Here is a 20,973-nt window from a genome sequence, read left to right as displayed (position 1 = left end):
CTTTTTGAAAGAAACGTAAAAACAGAAGAATTTTACAAGTAAGAATTTTCACTGCAAAACTGGTACTGTTTAATGTGAAGAGTAGTTATTCTAATTATATTAATGTTTTAAGAAAAAAACTTTCATAAATGTACGTTTAGAAAGAATAAATCTGTATTCACTAGGAAACCATTTTAATCTGTGGCAAAGCACGTTCTCAGAAATTACTTTTTCCAGCCTCTGTTAACGTGGTATTTGAAATCATACTTTTTGCATTACATTATTGAATAAAAAGAATTTATATGTACTTTAATAAAAGATGACTCAACAGGTTTAAGAGCTTGTGATATAAACCCATTTGAGAGGAAAAATCAGCATTTTCTCTAGAATTATTGCAAATTGGCAAAAGGCACAAAATTTAAATTGTAAACTCAAATTTTCCTAGTAACTGACCTTGATTAAGTGTTGAAGTGCTATTGATGTCACCTGAGATAAAAGACGATTCAGATTGTTTTCTCACAGTGTCATTCCACATCCTTCTTATACGACTCTATTAACATAAAATAGCAAGACATATGTTATGTTAGTTTTCCCAAGCTTACCTTACATTAGACACACAAAGATATACCCTGAATAATCTGTGCAGAATTATCTTTTGACCTTTTTTAAAAAAATGTGCATTGATTCTGTTCTAGAACGAAGGAAGTCTATACTCCTCTGTTGCTTCTCTACTAAGGAGTATTTAATTTTCCAATCTTAAAAAGAGTGTTCACTTATTGTCTTTTTTTAAAGTGGAGATGGCTAGTTAGTCAACAAATGTTTACTGAATGCCTACTGAGTCCTGTGCTATGTGAGCTTAGGATACCTAATGATTATGACATACTCTTTAAAAAAGTATACCTCTCAAAAAAGGATGTTTACACCTAAAGAAACACCTTGAAGAAATACTTAGGAAGAAATTAAAACCAAAATACTAAGAAGGCAAGTATTTGCTACCTAGATCATTATAATGAGGAGACAATTAGTACATCTGAACAGAACATGTCTCAGAAGGCTTTCCATAAAGAAGATTAATTAAAGATGCTGTCAAACTCTTTGTTACCTGTGTGCCAGAGGAATACCGAGCACTGGTTCTGGTGGTGGACGCCTTCACTGAGCTGTGAGGGCTCTCAGTTGGGAGGCTGCCGCAGCAATACGAGTGTCTGAAGCACTTGCCATATTCTTTTCGTACCTGCATTGAATAACCACAAGACCAAGGGATTAATATAAACATGCTTGCTCCTCTCTCTCTAATTAAATGAGCAGACGAGACAAGAAGTCCCACTAACACTTTTCCGTGGAGATTACAAAGTCAAGTTCAATTGAAACTGGTGAAATGGTAATCAGAAAAACACCTCTGTCCACTAGACTGGCTAGTAGGATCTTTAAAGGGTGATATCACATGTAGAAATGCTTTATATACCCTGTTTTCATTATGCAAATGTTATTTATTAATACAATGGTAATATCTTAAAAGCCTTATTCTAGCTATAGCCTTAGCAAACCCAATTTTCTATTTCATGCTAAGAAAATAAGATAAAAATTTAGTATTTTCCCTGCTTAATTACATTTAACCACCTGTAATTCAGTCATTTAAGGGTTATATGCTTCGTGTCCTCTTAGGTAGGTCAGTACATAAACGTCTTTTACTAGATTGCATGGTGTTGCAGGTGACCTCTTTATAATGAAAGACTACTTTGGCACAAGAATAAAGGAAAAAAAGTCCTTTGATACATATGTCATTAATTAGGATGGAATGTTTTCTTCATTTTCTGATATGTCTAGCTCTAACATTTAGTGTACAGAGTCTAAGATGCCTATTCACTTCATTAGCACACAAGGGAACTATTTAAGCAATTTCCATTCACATTAATGAGTTACCCAGGTAATTTCCCTTTTCCCCTGAAGTTTGGACATATGAATAGATAGAAAAGTTGTCAGGCCTAAAAGAAAGTTGAAACGTTAAAAAGTGAGGTCCAAACAACTGCTAAATAATAGTGCCCCACTTAGGTGGTCAAGAATTGGGAGGAGGGGGGAGAGTTCTGGATTCTGTGCAGCTTTGCTGGCATATAAACAGGTTTCATTGAGGCTAAGAGCCAGACTTTGAAATTTCAAGACAGAAGAAGGAGAGGCTGCATAAGAAATTATTTTTTCTAGTAGGTTACAAAAAACACTCAAAGGCTTCCCCCTCCCCGCTCCCCCGCAACACCATTTCTATGCTCAGTATCTGCCTGCAAAGGCCAAAACTTTGACACTTATTCCTTGGGAAATTAGAGAATTAAAGTCACTAATGACCTTTTAAATCTAAGTGCACTTGAATTTTCATCCTCTTAGCTTTATTTAATTATATCTATTAGAACAAATAACAATGGGGGTGAACTTTCAAAGCATTTTCTCTGCCTAAATATGCTCACTCAAGCAGTTAGAACCATGATTTTAACTAAATCATCTTATATTCTTAACAATTCATCCTGACAGCATCCAATAGAACATATCCAAGACTAAGTAGAACTTGTTCAAAAGAAATGTAACACAATGACTTTAAAATGTAATTGCTAATTAAAAAGCATAGCAAAATCTCTGTAAAATTAATATACAAACTCTATGAGGAAATAATGATGACCTCATCCTTTTTCTGCTAAGTTTATGCTTTGTCAAAAACATTTGACAGAAGGTATGAATATGTGATTATGTGCATGTATATAAAATGCTCATCTATATAGAAAATATATAAAAACCAAAGTAATTACAAGGTTATACCTGTATAATGTTTAGAAAGTTAAGGTTCATATTAAATAATACATGATACCTCACAAAAAATTTCTGTACACTTAATGTCTATTAACTGCTCTGAAATCCTATATAACCAAGACAATGGCAATCAAAATGGTATTTTATCCAAATAATACCCTCCGGTGTTGGTTTTGCCTAATGCCTATATTGCTGTGAATGTACATTATTATCTGTCAGCATTGCACATTCCACTGTCATTATCTCACAATTATAGCTTATCAGAACTGATGGAAGTAACAACACTATCATCTTGTCAGGACTGAAAACATAATAGTTTTCACTTTCACAACTCTATTTCTCTGTTCAGTTTAGTGACCAACTAGTACTAACAGAATAAAAAGACTACATTAGATATGCAGACAGGGAAAGGATGATACCTGGTGATAGGCATAGACATTTTAAATTTAAATGGTAGCTAAGCTATTCTCTTAGGTTTAACATCTTCTTGTAATAGATTAAACTTTTTCACCTTCAACTTTAATTTTTGAGTCAGTTTTGCTGACTCCACTTAACATTAAATCAGGACAAAATAATAAGATGTGAGATATGAAATTGCTGGGTTTTAAGATCTTTCAAAATTACTCAGAAGACAACACTGATATTCATTTTTCTGTATATCTTGTGCTTTTAAAATTTAGACCATTTATCCTTATACTCAATTTTGTTTTGAACCACTGCATTCCTTTTATTGAGCAAAGAACAAGATTATTTAACTTTTTATTTTTCTTGTATACCCTTTGCACAAAGCATTTTTGTAGACTCCAAAGAAGAAATCTTAACATAAGTATCTAGTTTATAATATTCCCAAACTGACATTAAAGAGATGATTGGTATTGACACATTTTACATGTGAAGCCTGAGCTTCCTGACTTTCATTACAATTAATTTATGATTAAAATATAATGCTATTAATAATATTCCAGTTGTAACTTAAAATCTTCCCTATTATATATATTATTTTCAAATCAAAGAACAAGTTAAGCAGAGCCTCTAAGTGTTTTCACTTACTTTCTTTTGGAGAGCACAGTGAAAGATGAAAATGAACACTCCCTGGAAAGCATTAAAGATGGTGAAGAGATAAGCCATCACAATAGTCTCCTCATTAATAAAAAGCAACCCAAATGACCAGGTTAGGCCAAGAAGACACAGAAGAGCGAAAGCGCCAAGCACCCAAGACCTGAAAAAATAAAGTGAATTTCATCAACAGGTTCAATGAGAGAACAACACACATCACACTTAACTATTAACATATCAGTAGTAGCAGTTGACTTTATGTTCACATTCAAATTCAACAGCATTTTGGCTTTAACCTTTCATTGATTAAAGAAAGAACAATAGCATTTAGTACTGCAGTCTCCAGTGAAAACAGCAACAGCAGGTATGACCTTTTCTTACTCAGAATAAACAAGGTATGAAAACTATATTAAAATACAAGGTGTAAAACATCCCCCATGACTTTATTGTCTTTTATGTGCATTTTGGTAAAAGAAATTAAGGAGTCCTTAATTAGTTTACTCCTATACTTTTATTCCTGTGGTGCACTCAAGACACTGAATAATGTGACACATACAGAAAGGTTAAATGGCAGATAATCACTTAACACCTAAACCTCAGATTCTAAGAAACTGATCTTAGGTGAACCTAAGGTTTTATAACTGAAGCATGAAGAAGCCTAGCTGAAATGAGACAAAAACATGAGAACAACTTCAAAATAAAATAATTTGGGAGAGATTTCATCATGAATAGCTTAAGGAGAAAGGAACTGTAGAAAATAGGACGGAATGAGAGGATTTAAAGTCAGTGCATTCCATGTCTAACTAATGATCTTACTTGATAAATGGCTTATTATCTTCATAGCTAGAAAGCATTATAAGCAGAAAAGAGAAACAAAATTATTAGACAGAATTAAAATAGAAAGTAATAAGAAAGCATTTATATATTTTATAAAATTAGTCAAAATTAAGAAAGTCAAAATGCAGAGGCAAACAATTAAAAAATAAAGGCATATTATAGTTTAAAATATTCTAGCAAATAAGATATTCCAAAATAATTATAAAAATTAAGGGCAATTCATGATATTGACGGATTTGTAAAAAATATAAATCATGCCATAAATTTGTTAATGTAGGGTTCTACCTTACCCAGGTAAGTCCGTATTATAGTAGCCATCACAAACACGGTAATTACTGGTGTAGATGAGAAGACAGAAAGAGGAAAAGGAAGAAAAGAGAGAGATGCTAAAGATTAGCTCTCTCTCTTACCATGCAACATGCAATGAAGCTGGCACTAACCTATCTAAAACTTTATCTAATTAAAAAAAAATTACCCTTACTATAGATCTGCCATTTTTAACATTAAAAATATTTTCCACATCCCATTATAACCAACTTGAACAATACCTCCTCAAATTTTAAATTAACTCATATTTTAAAAAATTACTCTGAAAATGCTTTTATAAGATGACTTAATGAATCAACAGCTATCAATTTTTTGTTAATTAGATAACATTTTTCCATTGATAGGATATTGCAGTTTTTTTCAACATTGAAATAAAGTAAACATTTCTTTAATTATCATGAAAACAATAGACAATCTCCAAGTTAACAATAGTAATGGAGTAAATTCTCTTAGGAAAACAGGATTAGAAGTAGAAACTGCTCAGAATCCTTAATAAATCAAAAAGTCATTTAACAAAACAAACAATATAATCATATCAGTCATGCAAACAGGAACATCATTTTGAATTGCATTTTAAATTCAAATGAAATTGCTACAGTGATATGGAATTTCCACAAAGCCACTGAAACAATTTCTTAGCTTTAGATCAAGACAGAAATTATTACCTAATTTTTGACCAATGTCTGTGACATGGTAACAGTGAGACTCAACCTTGATCAGTAAAACTTCATTCTGAATAATTTCTACAGGTGAAAGATGGTATTCATGTATTCCCTGTGGAGAATACCTTTCACTTTGTCAAGCAGTAAAATTAAAATACGAAATACTTACTTAATGTTTTCCAACCTGCTAGAATCTGGTTTCAATGTGTTTGAGTGCTTCACCATTTTGCACAATGTGATCACCAGGAAGATAATATTTAGCTGTTACAACAAATAAAGAATTAGATCACTATGACAAAAAGTAAAAATTATACATTTTTGCAAATATATTTAATGGATTAATGCAGTTAAATATGAATAACACGAGTATATGGTAGACACTGATTCAATTCTAGTTTACTTATGCAATAATCAAGTTGAGTCTAAATAAAAAAATACTCTGGCTACATATGATCGATTTTTTAATAGATCATTTGACATGAAACTGAAACCTCATTAAATCAGTATCATGTGGTGATGATTAAATAAATTAGACAGCCTAAATTAGTTTCTTTAGCTAGAAGTACTCCAGGGCCTAAAAACCATCTAATGAAAACACTGAAGTGAATTCTTTAGAAGGGGCATTTACATCATGTAGCTTATAATGGAAAGATCCCTGAATTTGGGACCCTAAGAATTAGTTGAGAGTCTAGTTCTTGATTTTGACTGATTAAATGAGGAAAATTAACATTTGCATTTGCATACTCTTTATAAGGTAATGGTGAAGATCAAATGAGATAAAATATATGAAAAATGTTAGCTGGTTATATAAGGTAAGATAAACTTTAAAATATATAAATGTATTTGCTATTTAAGTGTTAAAGACCACCATTTCTTTCTTCCTGATGTCTCTGTACTGTATGGAAGTAGGCAAATTCCAAAGGCTGTTTTGAGTCCCTCTAAACACTCAGTTGTACAAAGAATGTAGATGCAACAAATGCCAACTGGGGAAGATAGAACCTGGAAGCACAGTCTGGCAGGTCAACTTGAGAGAACTCAGAAGATAAGAGTTGTGTTTTGACTGAGGAAAGTTAAAGGTTTGTAATTTGCATTTGCTTCTACGGAAGCCTGGCAGAATGCTGGATGGAGTGAAGGCAGCTTCCATTTTTATGCTCTAAAAATAAAACTATGCTAAATCGCTCCTGGATTCTTTTTGACATTTTATTTACTTCAGATTATTACTTTAAAAAAGACAAAATGAAGTTATTTTGTGAGGATTAAGTGATTTAGTGAAGGCACAAAGGGTATACTCAGAAAAGGACCTGTTTATATGTAGAGACGAAAGCAATTCCTTGGTAGTAAATAATCCACATAGCTTTGTTACAGTAACGCGATTATTTTTACTGAGTCACAATACCATCTGATAAAATGATAACATTATTTTCCTCATTCATCACCACTTCTGATTTTATAATTAGGAAAAATGATGTAAGGCAATAAAGAAAATTTCCAAGTCCTTCCTAACGAGTTTAAGGAACAGAGCAAAGGCTTTAAGCCCTGTATCAGTCATTTTGTCTACTGTGCCTTGTTATTTCTCTTAGATGTAGAATTTCCTCTTAAGGACTAAAATAGGCATAATTTGCAAGTGCTGGCAGACAGCATTCCATTAATTACTTGAGGACAAAAGAAGCTCTTTGCTTAAAAAAGTACTTAAAAATTAATTTCTTAAAATACTTGTCTAGAGAAAAAGTAAATTGGTAAAAAAAAATGTCTAGATTTATATTCTGAAGATTATAAAGTCCAGTTGGTCATACATAAATAAAGGCTTACATTTTCAGGATTATTACAATATGATTCATTTCATTCAACAAATATTTATTGACCTTACTGCTCCACACAAGAATGTGCTTATTGTATAGGGATAAGACACAAATTTTTGCCTTTGAGAAATTAGGGAGATCTTTCTGATAGTACAATGAATGCTTAATTTGATTTTAAAGAAGCATGGTGCAGTTTATCTCTAATTTTTTTAAAGTAGTGCTTTTACTTTTTATTTTATATAACAGTAAGTCTTAACTAGGACAATTTAAGAATGGTTAAAAACAAGTACTCCAAATAATCATAAAAACAAACCAACCAACCAAAACCCATATAAGGAAACAAAGTAGTTACAACACTTATGTAAGAATGGCTGCCCTAACAGATTCAGAATCAAAATCTTTTAAACCTCCTAACCCTTCTTTTTGAATGTCCTGATAAAACATTATTTCTTTTATTACAAACTTCCAGACCTAGGGTTGCCCTCTACCCCAACACCTTTTGTTAAATAATTTTCTGAAGCACAAAAGGGCCACAATTTGGAGCTCATTATTTTCTAAGCATATTACTTATCCCCTCAGGAATAAAATAATAGTAGTGGTAGGAGTACATTCAAGAAAAGAAAAAAAGTTATTACCCACCACAATGTCTAAACCACAAGGAAAATAAAGAATGTGAATGTGAAAAAAATGTGGATGTATCAAGTATTATGCTATAAAAAGAAAATGAGTACAAAATGTGAACTTGTGGGGGTTACATCCATCCAAACAGATTTTTCAATGAAGAAAAAACAGCCCTCACAAAAAAAAAATCAGTTATTTAAGAACTAGCTTATTTTCCAATAAAATTGAAATGAAAATGAAGTGTACCTATGTCAAAATAGAATTAAAGCTTAAATATGATACAAAGACATTTGTTTCTTGTTAAGACAGAACTAACCAACTTGAAAATGCCACAGAAAACATATTTCATTTAATCCTTGAAAAACAGACTGTTAGATGCATCTCTCCTCACCCTACTGAAGTTTTTAATGTTATATATGTGTTCAGTGTTTCTTCCTAGCTACAAAGATAATACAGTCACAAGATATAAAGCTCAGAAAATTACAGGAAAAAAAATACCCCACCCACAACATATAATCCTATCTCCAGAGGTAGTAGGTAGCACTTGGATAACCATTTTACAAATCTATGATGTTAATTATCTTGCCAAAGACTACTTAGCTACTGTAATGTCAATGCTGAGATTCAATATACTGTCTTCTGGCTCCATGGCCCAGTCTTGTCAACAAAATTAACCAGTTTATTCTGGTTGAGAAAATTAGCAGTCTTCTAACAAACAAAAGATATACTAGTTTTGTATTTTTTTAAAAAAGGTTCCACTTCTATAAAGAGTAATCTAATTTACCACTCAGTCAGAGATGACCAATGAGTTGAAGATATAATATTAAATTAATTAATACATAGAACACACTATCAAAGAAATCCTAAATGACATACAAAGGTGTGCTCTTCAAATGATTTCCACTTGATGGGCTTGCCATAACAACCAATTCTCCATTTCCTTTGTGAAACACTACCATCCCATAATCAGCAAATAGCTAAAACGTCCACACACTTCTATTCCCACTAGCCAAATTGTACTTTGAACAGTTATTTGTGTTTTCTTAATCCTGTCTGTGCTAGTTATATTCATACACAGCTAAATATCACACAAACCCATAAAACCCGAGTGGGGAAAGAAAGCTATTGTTTCTAGCATATTTAAAATCAAATGTTTCAAGAAGATGTTTTAAAAGTGAGTCTCTTTAAAAACAACTTAAAATCCTAGAAAAATAATCATAAAACCACAGAAGGACTCTTGCAGTCAGACTGTTTCACAAGTGTCTGTGAATTCTCCAATTTACAGAAACTGAAAATAAAACTTTAGCCAACGCACTAATGGTTAAGTTGCCAAGAAATTTAGTTAAATCCAACACTAATTTAGTCTTTGAAATACAACGACGATATATAATTACTGAGGCAATGGTATCTTTAATAGGAGAAAATAACATCATTGTCAGACAAAGTAATTACGAAAAAAGGTATGCAAGACTTATTGTGAATCACAGCGTAAGAGCAAAAACTGCTAAGCGTGAGATATTTTTCTTTTCCTCAACTCCACATTAAAAAATTTTACTAATACAAATTATTTACCAAAAAATGTCTATTATTTAGGTACTGAACATTTTAATACATTGCCAGCAAAATATATGTGAGTGAAATATTTTCTGGAATTAAATAGAACACTTACTGAAGTGTTAACAAATTCTTTAAACTGTGGTTTTAAAGTTCTCTGATTTTCTCCAGTGTCTAAAAATGTAAATGCTAATTTTTAGTTTCATGGATAAATACTGTTCCTATGATCTTTTTCAGGAGGCAATATACTCTAATAAGAGTTATAATTTTGTATAATAAAACATTTCAATAGATTTTCTTCTTTTCTCTTCTACTCTTGTTCTCTTAAAATGTAACTATGGGAATCAGAACAAGAAATAGAGGGGGCAGAAAAAATCTTTGATAAAATCTATTGTCCAAAATAGTCACTTGAAGACTGAAAACCTTAGTTTCAAATGACGTACTGAGTTCTTTCTTCTTATCATTTTCCCTATGACATAAATGGGTCTTTCTAGCCATATACTTCTGTTAAACAGAGTATTTTGGGATAGGTTGAAAGGTGCTATGCATCAATGAGAAATGAAAAAGATGGAGTTACAGCTATGTACATAAAGATTGTCTACAGCTGGTATACATGTCATTAATCATTCGTGTAGAAGCCTCTAGTAAGTACAAGTTAACAGGATTGTGTTACATGTTGTATGTCAACTCACCAGTCTAAATGCCCACACTGAAGATTAAGTTTGAAGATGAGGCAACTCATCCAGGAATTAATCAGATTTTAACTCTGCTCTGTGTGTGTGTGTGTGTGTGTGTGTGTGTGTGTGTGTGTACAGGTAAATAGGTAGATGGGTACCTCTTAATAGAATTCTATGTGAAAGAGTGAGACCAAATTAAAAAGAAAAGAATTCTCCTATTCAGCTAAAAAGAGTTAAATCACTAAATGGGGCATTCTTTCTCTTTCAATAACAAATAATACTCTTCTATCTATTCCCAAAAATAATTTCATAAATTACTGTTTAAATAATGTCATGTAATTTGCTGATAAAATTCATCACTACTTGATGATACGGCTTAGCTAATCCTCACCCATATTGATGAACATGAAAATACAAAGAGTTTAAAGAAAGAAAAAAGTACCATAGATTATAGGAGTGCACAGTTTATTTTATAGTTATCGACCTGCTCAATTGAATCATATCCATTTGAGCTTAGGAGCTTAAAATTCATTCCAAAGCTTGCCGTCCTGACATGGATATGATAAGACACAAGAACAGAAACACCACTCTGAAGTAACCTAACTGAACTGCACATGTTCTGACCCTTTTTGTCCTCCCTAGAGCTTTTGCTACCTGGCAAATGCAACTCTAAAACTGCACTTGTATCTCCAGATCTTTGCTGTTAGCCAAGCAGAAACCTATTTCTCCCTGGGACTAGCAGCCAGAGAGGTGTTCTCTGAGGAAGACTTCTAAGTGAGTGTGTGAGCTGAACTCTTACTGAACTGAATTAATTATTAACGATGCAGATGGAGCTGTCCAAATGATAAGAACAGCTCCTGACGTGTCATGATCCAAGCTTTCATTAAACCATTTCAGGCATACTAATGGTTTCCCACTGCTCATTACTTACAAGCACTTTTCTCATAGATATAATAACTCTAGTGCCTGTAGGCAAGACATTCTATAGAAATACAGAAGTAGGAAGTTTTATGTTCCATAACATGTTTTTCCTTCATTGAAAATTATTAAAAATGTACACTTATTTAATACTACTAAGTTATGTGATTTCAATTCAGAAAAGCTGGAAATGCAAAACTATGCTTTCTAGGAATATCAATAGGTACTTTTTGTTATTCCTTAGAAGGACAGTATACAATATAATTTATATTGTATAAATTTTTAAACTGTGTCTGAACTGACTTTTAAATGACCTATATCACCATAAGGATATATACAGGTAAATATATTAATACTCAACAAACATGTGCTGTACAATCACATATTTCACTTTAGGTTACATTTGAGATGATGTTTTACACTTCAATACCACTCTGTCTTTCTGTGTTGGGACGATTAGAGGGCAAAGCAATTGCAGGAGAAGAATTACTCCCAGGATCTGTACTGTGATTGCTACCTGCTGTTTTGTTTTGTTTTGTTTTTAAGTTGGGAACACCAAAGCCCTTCACATCTCAACGTAAATGGCTTGGTAAAGGATAATGATGACAAGACTAAAAAATAATGGTAGGCTCTCACTATAAAAGGGCAATATAATAAAATGTCTGTTACCTCTTTTCTTACTGGAAGCTGAGTATATATGAACATTAACTCCTTTCGCTCAGTGAAATGTTTTTTAATACTCTAAAGACAGTATTTATCTTCAGAGATAGAAAATAAACAAAACTGCAGTAGGACAGAAGTATAGATCAAATATCCCTAAAATGATTTTTACAATTTTCAAAGTATCAGTATGTTCGGCCAAGGGGTCAGGGAGAAAAAAAAAGCTTGAGTTTTTAAGGATCATACCCCTTTCATATCAGCTGTTTGTCATTTATTTCAAGATAGGCTTAGGCTGTGTTAGCATAAGTAAGCAAAGAACAAAAAACTGGGACAATCATCTGGATTGAATAATTCTGATGAGAAATCAGCTTTCCTAAGAACACTTGAGAGTGTTTTTTACTGGTTCGATTCATACAGGCATTCATCTCAAATTTTCATTTTGCTTTCATAAGTAATTGTATAAAAGAATTCATTTTAGTGACAAAAGTAGTTTTAAGTTTCCTTGAACTACTAAATTTTTTCTTAATTTTACTGACGTACTAGTAACTATAATTGTAATACTATTAACAGTAGAAATATCTTAATAAGCTTACTTGTGTCACCTTTTTTAAAGAAAAAACCTTAATAGGAATAAACAGTTATAGGCAATATATAAACTTGATTGTTTCATTTTCAATCTTCTAATGGTCAATAACACTTATTTGTAACAGCATGATGCTAAAACCGAGTGAAGTTTTAAATCCAAATATTTTAGCTTTTTTAAAAATTTTCAACTATATTTGAAATATTTGACTACTGATAATTTAAGTTAAAAAATACCTTAATGTCATTATACTTAAGTTGTTATCAGGTTTATTTGAAAATAAAATTTCTTAGAAACCAATATTTTTATTTGGTATTTTAAGTCTTAGAAAAGTAATGTTATTTCTAATGAGCTTAAAATTTATTTAATATTTATTTATTACGCTAAGCTTACAAAAACCTTTTTTATGCCCTAAAAAGAATTTAGGGTGTGGACATTTATTTAAAAGTACTAAATTACTATGTGGAAATGAAGATAATAAATATTAAGCTAATGTTCTTTTACTTCCATAAAACATTCAATTCATAAATGCTACACAGGCTTGGTGCAGAGCTAATACTATAGATTTTAAAGATGTAACTTCATGAACTAAACCTCTTAACAAAAAATTCCACTACTCAAAACCAAAAGATACTATACATATCAGTTATTCCTTTCTAATTATCAAACTACTTTAAAATCATACAATCTTAACATAAAGATTAAGACCTGACATTTTTGCAAATTAAATTACAAATGAGGGAAAAGTATTTCTTAAAGGAAAGAGTGTTTTTAAAAATAGTACTAATTAGCAAGTGTATAAACTCTCAATAATGATATCGAATGTAAAATATACTACATAATTTTATTCTGTAAGCTAGACATGCTTATAAATCTTTGAATGCACAGATAAATTAACAGTAAAACAAATTATCCCTGTTTCAATTGTACTGCTAAAGCAGCAAGCTAAAAATGAAGGAAAAATAGAGTCTGCTTACCAGAATAATGAAGGTAACAGGTCCAATGAAACTCCATATGAAATAGTTATCAACATGAAGCCAGCAACTATTATGAAAAGAAAAGAATATTAAGTAGCTTCAATGGATGCTCAATATCACAAGTAAAGCAAAATTTTAAAAACCTAACAAGCAAAAGTATCTTTACACTTACCTTTAAAAATTAATTTATCATGGGCAAGAACAATTTGAATAATTCTACTGTTCTTCACTTTAGGTTTTAAATTTGATAAAGACATGCATAATTATGCTTATATGGGGAAAACAATAACTCCCCTCCACCCCAATCCTGATGGTTAAGACCTCTGACTTTACTAAGAAAAACGCGAAACTTGGTATTCCAAATTGTCTCATTTTTAAAAAGTTCTTATCTTCAAAATTTGCCTTTAGATCTGTATCTGAGCTAAAATGTTTAACCCTATGGAACACAAGAGATTAAAAAAATAAGTGGTCAGATGTAATGTTTGTTGCAAAACAGTATAGCACAAATATAACACCTCAACTGGGAATGGAAGAATACTAGAAAAAAAAAATCAAAGCATAGAATTCATACTGTATTAGAGTAAATGATGCATAAACTTATTAAGACAGATTTTACTTAGTGGTTCATTTTTCATATAACATCAAATCCCCAATGAATTTCTTTTATTTGTCTTTCATCATCTGTGTAGTCAGAAAGCTTTCTTTAGTCCAAAGAATCTTTATATAACTAATTTTATCAAAGGAAAAAATAAACAGAATTGGAAAGCAAATTCATGCCTCTAGCAAATAAAATCCTTAGAAACATGGTCTACCTTCTGTCACTTTCCATAAAAATATTTTTTTATAAATGAATGACAGTAACTTATTTTAATCCTTTCAAACTGCCTGATAAAATATTATCAAAGTAAAACATATGGGCTGGAATGTGGTACTGTCACAACTCAGAACGAGAGTTACCTAGAGGGTCGGCTGCACAAAGAGAGCTAATGAAACATTAGCTTAAAAACTGAAGTTAAACCTGTCAGATGCTTTAAGTTCAGAAAAATTTTTACCTAATATCTTTCTAAGGCCAGAAAGTTATTTACTTTTTCAATTTGTTAGAGGTCAATCTCTTGTGTTAAAAAGAAGTCCATAATTTAGAATATGACTTGCCAGAGTACAAATCCTCTCAACCTAGAAAATTACAAAAGACTTGATTGTAACTTGTGCATGGCATGCCCATTTTCTTACCAATAAGGCTTTCAGATGCTATTTTAGTCCGTCAGGGACCCTCACTGACAGCTAACAGGCTTTAAAAAGTTATTCACTTGAAAAACACTCAGGTCACTTGCAATTACTTACGCTTTTTCTGTTCCATAGCTCTTATAGTCAATAGCAGCTGAAACGCCAACCACTGTGGCAGGAAACAAGTAACCGGCAACATAGTAATATTTCTTCCTTGAATATTCACTTTCAAAAACTTCAACTAACATCAGATAGAGCTGCACACCTTCTAGGCACATCCAAGCAAAAGCAGCCAGAAAGAAAAAGTGTAGAAGTCCTGCAAATATTGGGCATGCTATCTATAAAGGAAAGAAGCAAAAAACACAAGAGAACACGGGAATATAAACAGCCCACTCTAAAACTAAACAATATTCACCGATAGTACTCACTACTGTCTTTAAGATATACCATTATTTAGAGAAAATACTGCTTCTTAAAAATTTTTTTTTCCATAAATGAAAATACTGCCAAATTTGGCTTAATGCTTATGGAGTGTAATGCTAGGTGTGCTAGAAATATCATCATTGTAAGACATTATTATTTATAGCAAAAGTAAGTGCAAATAAGAAAACATATTAATTTCTCTTCCAGAACTATTCATTTTTAAATCTGAATATTCTACTTGTAGATAAGTTGCTTTACAAATCTTTAGAACAGTTGTTTCCAAATATATTATTTCTATTTTTTTCTACTACAGAATTTTTTAAAATTTGCTTTAATGATAAATATCCCAGCTCTAATTACTTAACATCATTTTCTTGTTATACATGGAACATTCTCAAATTCATCCCAGTGCAGATGAATACAGAGTAAAGCATTAACTAATTATTAAGTTCTCTTTGCGACACTGAGACCTCATGATGGTGAATAAATTGCTCAGAATATGAGGAAATGATCACTGGTTAGAATGACTATGTAAACAAAATGAAAAATTTAAAAATCGGATCTTTTCATTTTAGTATACCCAGCATTCTTCTATTCAAATTACGTGTTTTAATAACAAAATTGCAACTGTACCTTAATACAAGAAATGAATTAACTCATAATAATATTACTTAATGATTGGGTTGTGTTTTATTACAAATTATCCTTCAGTATTGCCATGTCAATTATTGTAAGTTACAAGGTCAAATATTAACAGCAGCATATGTGGATACACCTGTTATAATAATAATTCTCAGAGATCCAAGGTCAACAAACAGAAGGAGTACTTACCATGTATTTTGTCTTATCAATGCCTATTAGGAAAATAAATTCAGCAATGAAAAGGTTGATACAAAGGTTCTTGTGAATAGTGTTACGGTCACTCTGTAGACCACGGAAAAAGCAGAAGGTGAAGATGCAGATAGCCAGACAAACAAGGGAAATGACAATTCCCACCCAGGTGATGACTGTAAGAAGTAATTCGTGAACTCCATCTTTGTACTGAAAATTAAAAAAATGAGGAACTTTAGTATTCCTGCATTACATTAACTAAGGGTAAGATAGGTTTCACATGTGATAGCTCAACTTTTAATACTAAACTCTCTGAATATTCATGTGTGTTCAAACGGGGCTCAATACTAAAAAAAAAAAATTACGATCATATAACAGAGTTCAATATTATCTTATTGATTTTTATATTCAAAGAATGATCCATGAAAGTAGATTTTACCTAGAAAATTATGACCACAATAATTACTTACATAAACATATAGAAAACATTTTACAACAGATTAAAGACTACTTAGTTATTTCAAAATAATTGGCATTTTAATGACTTGCCAGGCTAACAAGTAGTCAAATTTTAAGTTTCTCCTTGAGTTTTTATATTATATATATATATACTAAAAGTTAAGCACATAATAGATCTGAGAGCTTTCATGTTATAGTTCTTAAGTATTTTTATCTCCTGGCTTATGTTCTCTTAATCACAAGAAGAAATGAATACTAAGAAATATTCCGGAAGCCATTCTGATCTTTCAAAATCTGCAGTCTGGCACAGTGTGCAAAGTCGTTAGGAAATTTAAAACAAAAGTTTTGAAATGAGATTCAAACATTCAAGATGGTGAGGGCATGTTAAACTTTAGAGCCTTCTGTCTCTTTCGCATAACCTATTGCTGTTCATTTTTTAAATCCCTGACAGCCTCTGCCTGACACCTGCCCAAAGGGAAAAACTTAGAACGAGTCTATAAAGCACATGATTTTGAGATGTAGCAATAAATATAGTGCCAAGACTTCCTAAAATATATGGACAATGTAAAAGCAATTAGAAATCCACATTACTTTGTTTCCTTTTTAGTTACGATAAACACCCAAAGAAGGGACTACTACACAAGCTGTTTTGAATCTCTGAGGTTTTTCTCTGCTACTAATTAGAAGTGCAAATACTTACTGAAATTTTCCTGTGGGCCATGAGAATTGCAAAATTGGTTAGGTGGCTGCACGCACACGTTGTACGAGTTTTATTAGTGTCAACCAGCTTGCAGCCCTGGGTAGACCAATATCCCATCATAGTTCTCTCTGAGTAGTTCCAGAAGGAGCAGTTTGCATTGAAATAATTGTCAGGCTGGGAAATAAAATGACAAGATAAAATTAGGATTTTACACTCTAAGATGGCAATAGCCATTGTTTAATATGTGTAAAAGGTAATTTAGATTAAACTTTTCATGTTTCGGACTATAAAGTTTTTCATCAGCAGAACTGTAGACTATGTTATACAAGGCAGATATCTAACTTAAAAGGGGCTTTATAGTCCAAAACACTCTAAAGTGTACTCTAAATTACCAAAGACCCATTTTACACAATTACAATTCCCATCTTATGATTTTACATACTGATGGTCCATCAGAATCATTTTTTTTTTCTTTTCTGACAAAATTAAAGCCATGAATTTGTTCTGAGAAAATTCTGTAAGGACCAAGTGTTTTAAAATCTATTTTGTTTGGGGCCCATTTTTGCTCTAAATGACCCAATAGGGACAATTTGAATCCTGTAGTTAGTATGTCAAGCTCTTAAGAGAGTGAAGCAACTGCAGAAGATATAAGAAGAGAATAGCCACACCAATGTATTGTTCACTAATGAATTCTGGAGATTCACGTGGCTACCTATGGGCACTTTTTCTCTCTACTATAACAACAGCCAAATTCTGCAGACAATCTTCCAACACAGTGTTTTTAGCTACCAACTTGCATCCTAAGGCACAGCAGAGGAATCGCATCTCTTCGACTCTATATTTTTAAAAACACAGGGCTTGATAACAATTGTGTTTATATGATCTGTAAACAAACAAACAAACCAAAAAGACCTGTCATACTAAAAAGGCAGAGCTATCGTGCTGCTAGGGTAACAGTTAATTTTCATTCTAAAACAAATTATAGTCATTTACATTTTCCTGTTGATTACTGAATTAGCTTTCATTAAGAATACACTTAAATTCTAATAATCACTGAACCAGGCTCATTTAATTTTATGTTCACAGACTTAAATAAACTTGTGTCTCTGACCTAGTCCAACATTTGAAATTCAAATGGGAAGGCCTTTTCTTTCCTCTCTGCCACTTCCCCATTCCCCCTCTCTCTATCTCTAGCATGTTAGTTTTGCTTTCCTTCCTCACTGGTTTTATAATTTTCCACTACTTCATTAGCATACATAACTTACATCAATGTGTGGTAGGGTAAAAAGCACAGGATCTGTCAAGTATACTCGGCTGGATTCTTTATTGATTGAAACTGAAATGACATGGGAATTCACTGCAATGGTGCTATTTCGACCGATAAAGTCAGCACCCAGTTTTATGGTTGCATTTTCTGTACTAAGGAACTGTCCCAGACTCCGGTAAATGATGAACACCAACTTTGCAAGACCTAGGAAGGTAAAAAGTCATATGTCTTTACAGAAAATATGCTTCTGAATAAGATGAGATACAATAAAATAAGAATAAAATGAAACAAATCCTTATGGAATCTTTATTCAGATTAAGTTTACTGGGAAAGAGAAGGCATTACTTTAAATCTGCTTATAAATGCTAAGCTGTAATTGTTATATTAGGAGTCAAACACTCAGTATTTTAGAATTAATAGGTTTAACTGAACAAAAACCCTATCAATTTTTAAAAGACTTTGTTCCATCTTACCATTCCTGCTGTTCTGTTTGACGGTATTCGCAGAGAGTTGGATTGAGCTGCCTGCCCCTTTGATGCCCAGAGGAAATTTGAAGTCTTGGACCTGTCCTTCTGTACTGAGCACTGCAACTTCCAGAACTGGATAAGGCAGAAGATAAAGGAGGGGGAAAAATGGGGTATTCTCTAAATTCAACTACAAAGAGGCAAATGATAATTGCAAAGAAACCACTGTTTTCCTTTTTTTCTACGTAAAAAACTTTAGTGTTCAAGTCCAACAAAATCATGAACAAACAACTTATTCTAAGAGGTCTTAAACTTTACTACTCTAAAAATTTTGGTGTAAGCATTTTAACATTTTCTTCATAGTTTTATATCTTTTGTCAACTAATTCCAGTCTTTTAGCCTACGAATATGAGTGTCTGATTTATAGTACACGACTATCAAAGTTTCATTTAAATCATTAAGTTAAACAAAAATATTTCAAAATGATTTCTGACTCTATGTTAAGTAATTTTCAACGACCATCACTTGGTAATGGTAAAACAAAATACGAACTATAAATGTGAATGCCTTTATTGCATGTAGACATCTAGTTCTATGTATATAACACATTTTAATACATAAGATTACATAGGTCAACTTTGCAGTAATAGGTTTTCTCTGGTTTCTAAAAGTAGGGAGCTCAGCATAGCATTATTCAAGAGAAAATGTCTGGCATTATGTTCAAACTTCCCATTAATTCTCACTAGCAATGATCAATTTTTACATATTCAAGTTGGGCAAAATAGGACCTGTGGGCCAAATCTGGCCTGCCACTTGTTTGGGTAAATTAAGTTTTACTGGGACACAGCCATGATTACCCATTAACATATTGTCTATGGCTGTTAAGTATTTGCAGCTTAGACCACATAGCCTGCAAAGTTTAAAATGTGTACTAGTACTTGGACTTCTATAGAAAAAGTTTGCCAACCACTGCAGTATAATCCAAAGTTCAAAAATTCAAATGAAGTAGCAACACTGGAAAACATGTAAGAAAAAGAAGACAATGCATAAACATTAAGAACATTTATGTGATCAACAAGACCAATGTTGTTTAACTTTGTTTAAAAAATATAATAGTAACATCTTCAACATAAATGCTGTCTACTGTAACTCCAATAAAGACTGCAATACTTTATATCAGCATATGATTATTTAAAAGAATGAAAAAGTATCATTGTTTCCACTAAAGAAAACTATTTCATATTAGTAATTAGAATGTGCCATTTATTGATGAAATAAGAGGAACTGGATGAAAATTTTTCATTTCAGTATTTGAATTTTAAAAAGTAACACATAATTCAATAAATACAGTCCATACATTTTTCTCTGAATTTCACCCTCTCTGATGGCATATACCCTTGAATAGCTATTTCTATACTTAGACAAACATGTGTGTAAGTGTTGTATGTGCCATGCGTGTGCACGTGCACACACACACACACACACACACACACACACACACGAGTATGATGAATTCACCCACTCTCTTTTTAGCAAAATGGACTCATACCATTACAGAGTAACTCTTGGATGCTATTTTTTAAAAATCTTTCTCAACTTTGTTTTGCAAAATACATATAGATTCAGCTGTAAATATGAAATCATAACATTGGAAATTTTTATAAGCTATGAGACCACATGTCAAGCACCTGAAATATAAGTTTATAATGAGTCATATAACTCCTAGAATTTTATCAGCTGCAAAAGCTGGTAGAGATACTTTGCTTAGAAAGATTAAGCAGGTGGGTATGTTGATGATCACCTGTCCTCATAACAGATTCCATGTTTGTGGGTAGTGGGTGAAGGGAATGAGTGACAAAAATATAATATATACCTCTCTCTTCTTCACACTAAAAGGGGTTCTCAATTATTAATTATTCTTAAAACAAGACAGAAGACAGGGTAAAAAAAGGAAATCCTTTAAGTTTTCAGTAAATGTTCCAAATATAGATACACATGTACAAAGACTTAATTTCATTCAACAAATATTTACTTATTAAAGTTTAAAATCATGTCCATAGTAAAAAATTAATAATTTGAATTTTTAAAAACAGGATCATTAATATAGATCTTAGTAGAGATGCAACAATCAACTTTATACTATAAATAAATAAGTAAACAGACAG

The 20,973-nt window shown here is 31.9% G+C and overlaps 1 protein-coding gene across 21 annotated transcripts in view; it reads right to left on the bottom strand.

Annotated features, from left to right (window-relative positions):
• The window catches only part of ADGRL2 (adhesion G protein-coupled receptor L2), a 271,801-nt gene that overhangs the window by 6,768 nt on the left and 244,060 nt on the right, over positions 1 to 20,973 (bottom strand). For 13 of the 21 annotated variants that reach the window (XM_067726676.1, XM_067726677.1, XM_067726674.1 and 10 more), the window contains 11 exons: positions 18,818 to 18,943; positions 18,343 to 18,548; positions 17,078 to 17,251; positions 15,919 to 16,128; positions 14,782 to 15,002; positions 13,441 to 13,507; positions 5,821 to 5,912; positions 4,953 to 4,997; positions 3,820 to 3,988; positions 1,082 to 1,210; positions 433 to 529 (listed from right to left, as the gene is read on the bottom strand). In XM_067726676.1, the coding sequence (XP_067582777.1) occupies positions 433 to 529; positions 1,082 to 1,210; positions 3,820 to 3,988; positions 4,953 to 4,997; positions 5,821 to 5,912; positions 13,441 to 13,507; positions 14,782 to 15,002; positions 15,919 to 16,128; positions 17,078 to 17,251; positions 18,343 to 18,548; positions 18,818 to 18,943 (1,536 nt within the window). The remainder of the gene's footprint in view (positions 1 to 432; positions 530 to 1,081; positions 1,211 to 3,819; positions 3,989 to 4,952; positions 4,998 to 5,820; positions 5,913 to 13,440; positions 13,508 to 14,781; positions 15,003 to 15,918; positions 16,129 to 17,077; positions 17,252 to 18,342; positions 18,549 to 18,817; positions 18,944 to 20,973) is intronic. The other 8 variants (XM_067726679.1, XM_067726683.1, XM_067726680.1 and 5 more) reach the window with 1 other exon arrangement.

Source organism: Pseudorca crassidens, chromosome 2 (genome assembly GCF_039906515.1).
Source record: "Pseudorca crassidens isolate mPseCra1 chromosome 2, mPseCra1.hap1, whole genome shotgun sequence".
NCBI lineage: Eukaryota > Metazoa > Chordata > Mammalia > Artiodactyla > Delphinidae > Pseudorca > Pseudorca crassidens.
This window is presented reverse-complemented; position numbering and strand designations above follow the sequence as displayed.